Consider the following 12,383-nt stretch of genomic DNA (forward strand, 5'->3'; position numbering starts at 1 on the left):
TGGAATTATAGGCATCCCCCCAATTTTTCTTTAAGTAGTCTCCCATCTAGGTGACACAGACACATATTGTGTTATTTTCTACTAGGTAAACCTTTGCTCACATTTATTTTGTATTTATTTTTCTCATCCTCCTTTTTTCTTCATCACAGAGGGTGCAGAGTAAGATGACCAAAAATATATATAAAGAGAAAACAAAACCAAGATCGTCTGTATTTCTACTACCCCAGACACAATATACAAAAATTCCATTTTTCATGTATGTTTTGCTATTCTTTCACCCCCTGTATTTCAACCATGCATATGTGTATCTGTATGCATGCCACACATGTGTGCATGTATTTATATCGTGGAACGATGTTATGCATGAGTTTTTGAATTGTGTTGTCACTCACCTTATATCATAAAATATCACTTGTCCATGTTATGACATACTTTTTACAACCAACTAAGAATATGGTTTACTATAAGAGGACATCACATTATTTAGACTTATTGTTTAAGTATTTGAATTTTTATGATTATAAGCAATATTTCGCAAAAACTTTTTTCTGTAATTAGGATTATCCTTTTAAGACAGACTCCCTAAAGCAGATAGGGTGAATGTCTTGGTCATAATACTATGAACTTTCTTTCTAAAAGGTTACAGCAATTTTTTAATGCAAGCATCAGCATATAAGAGTGCCCATAATACTTTTACTATCTTTTAAAATATAGTGTGCCCACTGTCATTAAGCAAATTTGATTTGATGTGACAAAGCAAACCTTAAATGAAATTTTGCTAAATATCTTGTCTGGAAAATAAATCTAATTACTGTAATTAACAGTGAAAGCCAAAAGAAGCATCCTGCACCACTATAGTATTAACATTAAGAAGGTACTCCATTTGTCAAAGTATTTTATAATCAAGTATTAGTTAATCCTCATAGCGTGCTTCGGAAACAATGAAGCTATTTATAGCTGGACTTTCTGGGCTGAATGTCTTTCAAAGGTCCTTTTGTCTTGATATCTCAAATCATTATCACCAGCATATCAATTCACAGAATAATTCTTATTTGTAGAATTTCAAGGATGGGAGGGACTTAATTGGCTATTCGGTCCAAAGAGATCAAGTAGTCACTGATGTGGGGTGTAGAATGTTCATACCACATACTGAGAATTTGCTTTCTTCTCAAGTCCCCATGCCTCCATGAAAGTATGGCATGCCATCAGCAGCTGATAATAAAACTACTGCTATTTTTAAAAATATATTTATTATTTTATTTATTTATTTTTGGCTGTGTTGGGTCTTCATTGCTGCGCACAGGCTTTCTCTAGTTGCGGTGAGCAGGGGTTACTCTTCGTTGCGGTGCGCGGGCTTCTCATTGCAGTGGCTTCTCTCGTTGTGGAGCGTGGGCTCTAGGTGCACGGGCTGCAGTAGTTGTGGCACGTGGACTCAGTAGTTGAGGCGCATGGGCTTAGTTGCTCCGTGGCATGTGGGAATCTTCCTGGATCAGGGCTCGAACCCACGTCCCCTGCATTGGCAGGCGGATTCTTAACCACTGCGCCACCAGGGAAGCCCACTACTGCTATTTTTAAATTTAACATCTTTGTGCTTCAGCTACCGTAGAAGTAAAAGCTTATACTCAATAGGATTCTTACGATTTCAACAACTATTGGAATTATTTAGGTTTTATGACCTTAAATGTGCCATAACTGAGAAAGAGCATGACTACCTGAAATCATGCAAATACTCTTCTCTAAAGAGTGGGCTTTCTTTTTCAAACAGGGAGGGACCCGAGTTCTTTAGTGGAGACCAGGAATAAACACATAAAGGCTGAGAACCACTCATCTGATTCAATGCTTAGCCTACATAATGCCTGGTTTCAAGGGGCAGATGAAGGCTGCAGAACCATGAGTCTCAAAAATGCACAGAAGCCATGGTGTTGGGAAAGGGCCCCTCTTCATTCGGCATTCCCATCTCCTCCTCAGACGTACAACTGAAATCACAGTGGCAACCGGACAGAGCTACAAGGAGAACCTGAGCACCCCTAGCAGTAACTGATCCTGTAATGTATTTGTTGGTTGTTCACCTCTCCCTGCTCCAGAAGGCAGTGAATCTCATGTTTTGCTAACCTGCCAGCTGACTGCAGGAACGTTGGGGGCCCAGCAAGAACCAGCCACCTGAGTTCAGTACAAACAGCTAAGCTAAGAAATGTTGTTTTCAACCAAGTCAGTTTGGGGATGAACTGATTCCTGGCAAAAGCTATTAACTCATACACATACTAAAGTCTCAAGAGCGAGATGATGTGCTGACATCACTGAGCTATACGGCGGCCTCAATGTGAAATCGAACTAAATCTGGGCTGGTAGGTAACTGGCTGAATTAACACTCTTCAGGTTATTTATTTATTTTGCGGTACGCGGGCCTCTCACCGTGGTGGCCTCTCCCGTTGCGGAGCGCAGGCTCTGGACGCGCAGGCTCAGCGGCCATGGCTCACGGGCCCAGCCGCTCTGCGGCATGTGGGATCTTCCTTGACCGGGGCACGAACCCGCGTCCCCTGCATCGGCAGGCAGACTCTCAACCACTGCGCCACCAGGGAAGCCCCAGGTTATTTATTAATGCAGTCTCCTAGGTTCACTTATTAAACAAGTCAACACTTACTGAGCATATAACACATGTTAAGTACTTTGCTGAGATACTGGGAAAACAGGAAAAATAAGGTACAGTGTTTGTCTCCAGAAGCCCCAGATTCTACTACAGAAGATATAACATGAATATATAAATAAATTACAATGTAATAAATATAATGATAGAAAGATACACAGGGTATTATGGGCTGGTAGAACGGGAGCCCCGACCCAGGCTTCTGGTTAGAAATGATGCCTACACAAAGGCTTCAAGGATAAAAGGAGTTTGCCAGACTGGGGTGGCAGGGAGAGGCAGGGGGAGGGGAGAAATGGGCAGAGAGAGAGCAGCAAGAGGAAAACAACAGGCAGGGCGCACCTTGGAGAGGGTGGGGACCTACGAGCAGATCAGTGCTGCTGGAGCATGAAAAAACAGCAAGGAGGAGAAAGAGAACACTGCTGAGAATGACGTCACATCCCGGATGGTCTGTGTGCCACAGAGATTCAATTCTCTTCCCTCGACAAGGAGAAGCTAAGGAAAGGTTTTAGGAAATCAGATTTGCATGTCTGAAATATCATTCTGACATTAGGGAGGATGGGTCAGGGAGACAGAAAGCACAGCTGAGAGTACATGTAGACATGAACTATGACAGTCACAGTGGGGATGGAGGGGAAGGGGTGGAAATGAAAATTACTTAGGACGGAGGACCTCAAGGCATCAGTGATAGATGGGCTGGTTGGGGGACTGAGAGAGGAAGTGGACACAAGATGAATCCCACTTTCCTGCAGGGTGGGTATGTCTTGGGTGTCCACCATCTCTCCCATCTCCATGTATGCTGTTGACAGATTTGGGTGTAAAACTTTACATTGATCACTGTTCAGTTAAACTGTGGGAGCTTTTCATGACTGTTCCTACTGCTAAGACCCTTCTGGATCCTGCCGTGGTTATCTGATACATTTCCATGCTGTTCGCTGCAGCTATGGATGAGCTTCATCCAAACCCTTGGTAAGAAAGAATGTTAGAGCAGAGCCCAAGGACACTGGCTGGAGCTGTAGGCCCAATTCTGGATACACTCTGCACATAACTAGATATCCATCAAAATAGTGAGGAGACGGAAGAAAAGGGCCATGAAAAAGGATTCTAAAAGCAAACGGCAGGCGTTTAACTGGGAGAACAGAGGACTCAGGAGGGACTGTCGTTTCCAGGTGGAAGAGGAATCCATCCTGTGTATGACTGTCTCCATGGCGATGCACTGGCACCGATGGACTTCATCACACAATCTACCAGTTGGGAAAGTTCAGTTTGATATAAGGCAGGACTGTCTAATGGTGAGAAACACCCGGAGGTGGGATGGGCTACACTGGAATAGAATAAGCATCCTGTATCAGCTTGCTAGAACTGCCATAACAAAACGCCACAAACCGTGTGCCTTAAACAACTGGCATTTATTTTCTCTAGTTCTGAAGGCTAGGAGTCCAAAATCAAGGTGTCAGCAGGGTTGGTTTCTTCTCAGGTTTCTCCCCCTGGCTTGTAAATGGCTGTCCCTCTGTCCTAATCTTCTCTTCTTATAAAAACCTCAGTCATCCTGGATTAGGGCCTACCTATATGACCTCATTGTAACTTAATTACCTCTTGAAAGGCCCTGTCTCCAAATACAATCACATTCTGACATCCTGCAGCTTAGGATTCAAACAGATAAAATTTAGGGGGACACAATTCAGTCCATAACACAACTTGTCAACAGGGAAGTGTAAATGGAGGTATGATGACTGTCAGGCGGGGGAAGGCAATGAAGAAACTGAAGTAGCAAATCTGGAGTGTGCTTGAAGGTCCCTTAAGGTCTAAGAGCTACAATTCTAAACATTGCGAGAGGACACCTCATCACTGCTGTTAAACATTATTATTATTATTTTTTTTTGCTGTACGCGGGCCTCTCACTGTTGTGGCCTCTCCCGTTGAGGAGCACAGGCTCCGGACGCGCAGGCTCAGCAGCCATGGCCCACGGGCCCAGCCGCTCCACGGCATGTGCGATCTTCCCGGACTGGGGCACGAACCCGCATCCCCTGCATCAGCAGGCGGACTCTCAACCACTGCACCACCAGGGAAGCCCTGTTAAACATTATTAACATGATAATCTCCCCCAGGGTTTCAGACAATAATTACATTTTCATGGCAGCTTAAATGATTGATGAGAAATGTTGCTTTTATTTAACCCTTCCTGGAGGAAAGGCACAAGCTGGCAGCTACACACGTGAGCCCGCAGAGGACAACGGTCACGCTTACCTGTGAAACAGGACAGACTTCACCAAGGTGACAACATCCCGGCTGGCATTGTATCCGGCACAGACAATGGCAACGTGGATTGTCTGGGAAGCAAAGAAAGCAGGGGAGCAGTTAGATGGAGGAAGAGGACTTTCCTGGCGCTTTGGACCGCACAAAAAAGTGCCCTTATTTCTTTCTGGGATCACTGAGACACAAAAAGCACTGGCGGCAGCTGTGAAGAATAACTCGAGACAGTTTTATTAAGGCCTTTTTAATCGGTTTATGGAGCTATCATCAGTTGGAAACCATTAAGGCTTTTTTCAATTACATTTTGGGGATGAGAGAAATGGCAAATGGCTTGAATAGGTAAACAGTGAGTCCCGGGCCCCCATGCCTGCAGACAGTGACAATTGGTAAAAAGAGAAGAGAAAGTAATATGCCCTGAAAGGATGAACTGACAATCGGGGATCTCAGACAGAGACGCGGTGGCTCAGAGTTTGGGAAACGTTCTCACAAGATGTCTCAGGTCAGGGGTAACCTGATAACAGAGCAAAGGGACCAACAAACACCTATGGGCCCCAGTCAGTCCATTAACCAATCACTGTAACATGAGGGGCACGACACGTGTCCTGCACGATGTCACGGAAGGGAACTATGCCACGTGCAGAAATACAGCACACTGCAGTCCACTCATAACAAAAACATCCTCAAGAGCTAAGCTTCCCAAACGGGGTGACTTGGCACCTTGGTGTGCCGTGAAATGAATTACAGGCAACGAACACGCTCATCTCTTCAAGTGAGATCTCCAGGCTACCAGGCAGGGCTACCCCTCAGGCTTGGCTGCCCTCTGCTGCCAGCAATTTTTCCTATTCACCTCCTCGTACCATACAATTATCATCCTCTGTGGGAGCCACACTTGACAAAGACTGGAAAGTTGCCCAGCCTCTCTCAGAACAGCTGGAAGAAATGGGGGGTTCCTGCCTCTCCATGTTGTCCTTTTACCAAAGCACAGCCTCCCTCGAATTGAAACCTGCGTACTAACACCCACTCCAGCCCTGTTCTGTCCTGGGAGTATGGCAGAACCAATACGTTCCCCAGGGCACCCAATACTGAAATTCGAGGGAGAGGTCTTGATAGGTGCCTCTTTGTTTTCAGAACCACACACATGGCCCTTCCTCCCAGGGCATGGCTCCAGACGCCCTGCTATCCTCATGAGCCACTTCCAACTGCAGTGCAGTTCTGACGTCCTGGTCACTGCCACACAGGCTTCCCCAGACCTACTTTCAGCACGGTGCCTCCTGACATCACCAAGGGGAGTTTAACCATCTCAAGGATAAACCAGCCAAGAGCCTGGAATGCACTTCCAAGACCTCTTCAACTCCTTCACTGCACCTTGGCCCCCCACTCTCAATGCCAGGAGCTGAAGCTCAGCTTCATCCAGATCCTCGTTTCGAGAAATCCTGAAATCACGGGTTCACCCGCAACTGCGGGATTCTCAGAGCCTCTCACTCCTGCACCTGCCCCTCTCCCCGTCCCAAAGAACCCCATTTCGCCCTGTGTGTCGGGCCCTCCCCTGCCTGACCCATCTACTGTGCCCTTGGCTCCATGATATGTTCAACCCCACACCCAATACACAAACCCCGACTCCTGGATCAGGGCTACAGGGTCCCTCCTCCAGACTTATACCTGGGGATCAAGAAGGAGGACGAGGGAAGATAAAAGAGACGAATAATCACCGCATTAAGAGCTAATATTTATTGAGCAAATTATTACATTCCAGGTACTGTACTTAGCACAAAGATTGCCAGATTTAGTTGTACAAGGCAAGTACAGTGTTACTATTTCAGTATTATAGATCAGGAAACAGGCTGAGAGATGGGATTTGAATTCTGCAAAAGAGATTTTTCACCCCGCTGGTGGTACATCAGCAACATCCAAAAGATTTTAAAAATACACCCTGTGCCCCAGCCCCATCTCAGACCAATTAACAATCTCCTATGCTCAAGATCTTAAAATACCCTGCTGGGAGGCGGTGGTTCTCAACAGGGGCTAATTCACTCCCCTCTGCCTCCCTCAGAACGGGCGTCCATGTCTGGACTCATTTTGGGTTGTCACTCCTGGGGGTGTGCAGGGCTACTGGCATCCGGTGGGTGGTGGCCAGGGATGCTGCTCAACATCCTACAAGGCACAGGAGGCATTCCACCAAAACAATGATGCTGTGCAAGAGGTCCAGGTTTTCAGGATGGGGAGGGGGGTGGCGGAGGCTAAGATCTCACGGGGCCCCAAAGCCACCTTTCTCAAACTCATTTCTGCACGTCTCAACTTCTCCACCTGTAAAATGATGACAGCTCTGCTTATCTCCAGATAATATCTCCAAAAGACTAGGAATCAAAGCCTGTAATGTGGATGCAACCGTCACTGTTTAAATCATGAAGGAAACGGATAGGGAAACGCCTGCACATGGGAGACATAACCAAGGCGGGGATGAGAATGGGTGAAAAGCAAGCTGAATCAGGCTCTTTGGAATTGCAAATATTTAAACACCTGGCCTCCGAGATATCAAACTTTGTCTTGGCTTCAGGGTTCAGGGCCGTTTTCAAATGGGCCCATTAAATGTAAGCACGAGCATGCACATTCTCAAACATTTTACATAATTTTCCAATCTCTTTAGTTTCATCCAGTACACCTGCCACCATGAATAAATTCATCCTCTGGAGCCGCTGCGGCAGAGCCCTGCTACCCAGGCAAGCAGAAAATTGGAGTGTCACGAACACGCGCTTGGAAGAGTTCAGGGTGGTCCCAAATTTTGTGGGTGCAGAAGCAAATGGCAGGAGTGAAGCAGGGCTTGGGGTAGGAGTGGAGACAGTCCGGGAACAGGGATGAAGGTTCCTTGAAAGCGCAGGGGTGCACACATGGCCTTACCATGAGAACTTTCTGGTCTGAAGCTATGAAGTCCAGGTTTTCAAGTTTCTCAATGTGGTGGCTTAAAGAGGGTCACAGATACGTGGACGTTCCAACTCCCAAAGGGAAGGTCTAAACTTCAGATTCTGTGACCACTGGTCCACTTCTGCCCTATACTTGGTAGATGTCATACTTGCTTTATTGGTCAAAAAGTCTGCAAGTAGTGTGGTGATGCTCTTCTTTGCTCCTCTAGACTCACTCGCTGCCCTTCTCCAACTGGCTCTGTGCCACAAGAGCCTTAATTTTTTAGACCGAATTAACTGGGTTCCTCCTGCTTCTGGTTCCTGGTTGAGTTTGGTCAATGGGAGATCCTAGCGTGAGTCCAAAGGCTCTTTATGTCCACTTCTTGCTGGGCTCCACAGGGCCTCCTGCCTGCACCTCTCGGGCCCAGGCGTTGTAGGGACTCCCTCGTGGGAGCTGTACCACCCTCGCTGGTTCCCCTTCACCCTGCATTAAACCCTCTCCACCTCTTTTGTGAGTGTCCCCCTGTTTCCTGCCAAGACCAGACCAAATTCCAGTGATCCTTTCTCAGCACCCCATTTGTCCTGGTGGCTGGAAGGGAACCACAGATCATTTTGGAGCATCCATAGATATATCACCAATCCATAAAATAAAACAAGGCAGGAGAGCATCAATATAACAAACTTGAGAATGGATCAATTGTAGTTATAAATTTTAAGGCACTCTGGAATTCCCTGGCAGTCCAGCGGTTAGGACTCAGTGTTTTCACTGCTGGGGCCAGGGTTTCATCCCTGGTTAGGGAACTAAGATCCCACAAGTCGTGTGGCACGGCCAAAAAAAAAAAATTTACTTAAAACAAAATTTTAAGGCTCTATACAAAATTCTCAGACACAGGGACCACAAGGCTCTTTCTAAGGAAGCCAGTAAAGCTTCCTGCTCACTTACAGTGCTGCAAGCTACACCCAAAGATACAGGTTAGAGCGCCAGAGCTAGGCTCTCATTGCTGATGCCACTGGGGTCAAGTGAGTGACCTTTACTTTTAGGGCCTGCAGGAAGAATGCAGACATGACTGGAGTGTTTTTGGAGACTGATGTGCCAGGCACTGTGCTGGGCTCAAAGGATCGAAACGTCAATCAGCCTTCATCCCCCGGGTCAAGTGAAGAGAGAGAAAGAGCCAACCAGACAACCCCAGCGGGGACTGCAGAGGCTTCGGTGGTGGCAAGCTTGGCGTCCCTGCCCCCAGAGTAGCCAGCAGCACCCCAGACCGAGCAGAGGCAGGGAGAGCTTCCAGGAAGAGAGGGCATTCTAGTAATGAGACCAGGGCAATATTCACGGCTGCTCTTCAGGGTTAGCAGGGATTTATAACTGGGTGTTTGCCCGTCTCCATGTAACCTGAAAGAGAACTGCCCTCCAACAGGAAAAAATCCCCATAGGGCTGTTTTCTCATACAGGCATGCAAGAGAAAAATAACCACTGTCCCTAAAGAAATTCAGACCAAACCAAGGGATGGAAGAAAACTGTGGCCCCAGCAGAAGTAATCAACAGTCCAGCCAGCCATGTGTCCACCAGCGACCCCATGAGCAGCGACCCTGAAGGCCAGGCATTCTGCCTGGGGGCACAACGTAGTGAAAGCATCTCGTAACCGGTAGCCTTTGGGAATGGGAGGGGAAACCTATTTAAACGCTGGCATATGTGCGGAGGGGCTGGGGGGAGTCAGGCTCGGCCCGGATTCTGGACTGCAGCTGCTGGAACAGGGGGTGGAGAGGCAGGACCTCCCAGAGGACAGATGCTCCCATGGCAGCCAGGGAGAGGCACACAGCTGGCGACAGAGGCAGGAGCCAGTTAGCTGGGAAAACCCAACGAGAGTGAAGAGACCTGGGTCTGAGCCATAATTTCAAAGCTGAGTTGCTGTGTGACCTTGGAGCAGTCGCTTAACACCCCTGGGCCTCACTGGCCCACCTGTAAAATGGAGATCAAACTGGACACTCCACTGTGTAGCTGGGGGGGTCAGACAAGTAAGTGTAAGTAGGTGCACTATTGAACTGATGTTCGTTCACGTGACCGACTGCACGCACAGCATAACGAGAAGGTGTTCATCTTCCCCTGGCTTTAACCTCCTCGTCTGTAAAACGGGGACATAATACTACTTACCCTCAAGGGGTTGCTGAGGGTAAGTGGTCCTCAAAGTCTAACGTGCATCAGGCCCGCTGGAGGGCTTGCTAACACAGAGCGCTGGGCCCCTCCTCCTGAGTCCCCCATTCAGGAGGTTCAGAGCAGCGGCCTGAGGATCCCCCGAATCCAGGTGACGCCGATACTGCTGGTCCAGGGACTCCTCCTGAGAACTGCTCTGTGTGTAAAGCACTTTGAAGAGTGTCTCCGGTTAAACGCTCCACAGGTGTCAGCTGGGATTAGGTTGGGAGAGGAGGAGGGGTCTTCGCAGAATCTGTTTCCGATACTCCGAGAAGGAGGAAGCACCCCCCAGCCCCGCTTCTACAAGACAAGCAGAGGCAGTGCTCCCGCACAGCCACCTCATTCTCCCACCGCCTTGGAATCGACGACTCTTCCAGGGTGATGAAAAGGCCAGGGGAGGAGAACACGGGACGCAGCTTCTCCCGCGCAAAAGCAAAGCCCTGGACATCAGGACAGTGGCGCAGCTCTGCCTCTGGCCACCTGGGTGCCCTTGGGCAAATGACCTACCCTCTCTGATCCTCGGTGACTCCTTTATAAAAAGAGGGATTTAGAAGTTCTATATACAGAGCTTTCCTCATACCCAGGATTTTCCAGAATTCAAGAGGAAGGAAGTGAGACAAAGCAGATGAGTAACTGGTACGAGGCCCCTCGCCTCAGCCAGTCTGAGGCAAAGGGGTTGGAGAACTCAGACTCCTGCCACTCAACCCACACAACGTGGCTCAGTAACACACACATGTTAACTACGACATTTAAAAAAATATATTGCTAACGTGCCACCTAAAATAATCTTACAAACTGCCCAGGCCCTACTCTCTTGGGAAACCACTGACCGAATGTTTTCTATTCACGCAAAATACTGATCCACCGACCCAGAAGACAAAATTATTTCCACCCTGTAGAAAAGAGAAGGAGACCCCTTCCAACCATAATGGAAGCCAAGTCATCAGGGGCTGCGCAAGGGGGCAGGTGGAACACAGGGCCTACAGGGCCCGGTGAGAGGACGGGATGGGCCAAACCTCCAGGGAGTGGTGACTGCGTCCTCTGTGGCCAAGGCCCAATAAATGGACAACAAGGGCATGATCTCCCAGCATCCCCACCGGCATATTCCTGGTCTGCTTTAGGGTGGGTTTTCTTGTGTTATGAAGAGCATCATAAGCTGAGGAATCAGAAACCCAAGTGTTTCATGGAAGACATGTGAAAGGGTGAGATTGATTTTTGGGTGGGTCAAGAAGAGTTTAATTATTAGGGTAAACCCATGCCTGGGGCAGGTGGGTTGTCTAAATATAGCCCCATACCCAGCACAGTTGACATGTATCACAATCCCATCTATGGGGCCAACGGATGACCAGCCTGACTCCAAAAGCCTACACACCTTTGCCAAGTACTCAATCATAATACAAGCATGGATTGAGCACCTACTATGTACCAGGCTCAATTGTAGCTGCTGGGGATACAGCAGCAAGTGAAGGAGACTGAATCCTTGCCCCCCCATCACGGGAGCTGGCGTTCCACTTGGGGGGACACAGAAAATAAACAAACAAAGGCACATATAATTAAACTATATAGAATGCTAGACGATGAGGAGTCTAGGAAGAAAAATTAAGCAGGGGAGGAAGAAGGCATGTGGATGGGTAGCTGGTGAGTAGGGCTAATATTTAAAGTGGGGTTGTCTGGACAACTCTCCCTGAGAAGGTGACACCGGAGCAAAAATCTGAGGTAGATCAGGGAATGAGGCCTCTGGGTGTCCAGGCAGAGTGTCCCAGGCAGCGGAAACAACCCTGAGATACCAGGCAGCCGCCTGTGGAACAGGGAGCTGTGGAAAGGCAGCCTGGGAAAGACGGCAGGGAGGAAAGCTGAAGTCCGTGAGGCAGCTCTTCTAGAGCTCCCAGGCACCCTTAAGAACTCGGCTTTTCCTATGTGTGAGGAGAGAAGCTACTGGAGGGTTCAAAGCCGAGAAACAGCACAATCTGACTTAAATTTTAAAAGGATCACTCTAGCTGCCAGTTAAGAACAGATGCTCTGAGTGTGCACATACCTGGCGGGGGAGGTGAGCAAGCAAGGAAGGTGGGAGCAGGGAGAATAGTCAGGAAGCTACTGCAATAACCCACGTGCGGTGGACTCCGTGATACGCTGCCTAAGTCCCCTTTCATGAGGTGTGCGTTGCCCCACTTGCTAGGAACAGCCTCCTTGCCAAGAGCTGCCTTTTTGAGGGTCGGCCCCTTCCTGGGGGCAGCTGCAGCCAATGACCCTCCCACGGCATCCTCAGTGGCTGGCCCCATGGACACGTCTTCATAGACGGTCAGCACGTGAAATTCCATCTCTGGGTGTGCTTCACGGCACATGAAGCTGGAGATGAAACGGGCCAGGGAGGTAGTGGTGGGGGTGAGAAAGGGCCAGACGGCAT

General features: G+C 48.4%; 1 protein-coding gene across 2 annotated transcripts in view; it reads right to left on the reverse strand.

Annotated features, from left to right (window-relative positions):
- Positions 1–12,383, reverse strand: part of LARGE1 (LARGE xylosyl- and glucuronyltransferase 1) — a 602,024-nt gene that overhangs the window by 290,944 nt on the left and 298,697 nt on the right. For both annotated transcript variants that reach the window (XM_082634479.1, XM_082634480.1), the window contains exon 4: positions 4,889–4,971. In XM_082634479.1, coding sequence (XP_082490605.1) covers positions 4,889–4,971 — 83 coding nt within the window. The remainder of the gene's footprint in view (positions 1–4,888; positions 4,972–12,383) is intronic.

Source organism: Mesoplodon mirus (genome assembly GCF_964341445.2).
Source record: "Mesoplodon mirus genome assembly, chromosome: 11".
Lineage (NCBI taxonomy): Eukaryota > Metazoa > Chordata > Mammalia > Artiodactyla > Ziphiidae > Mesoplodon > Mesoplodon mirus.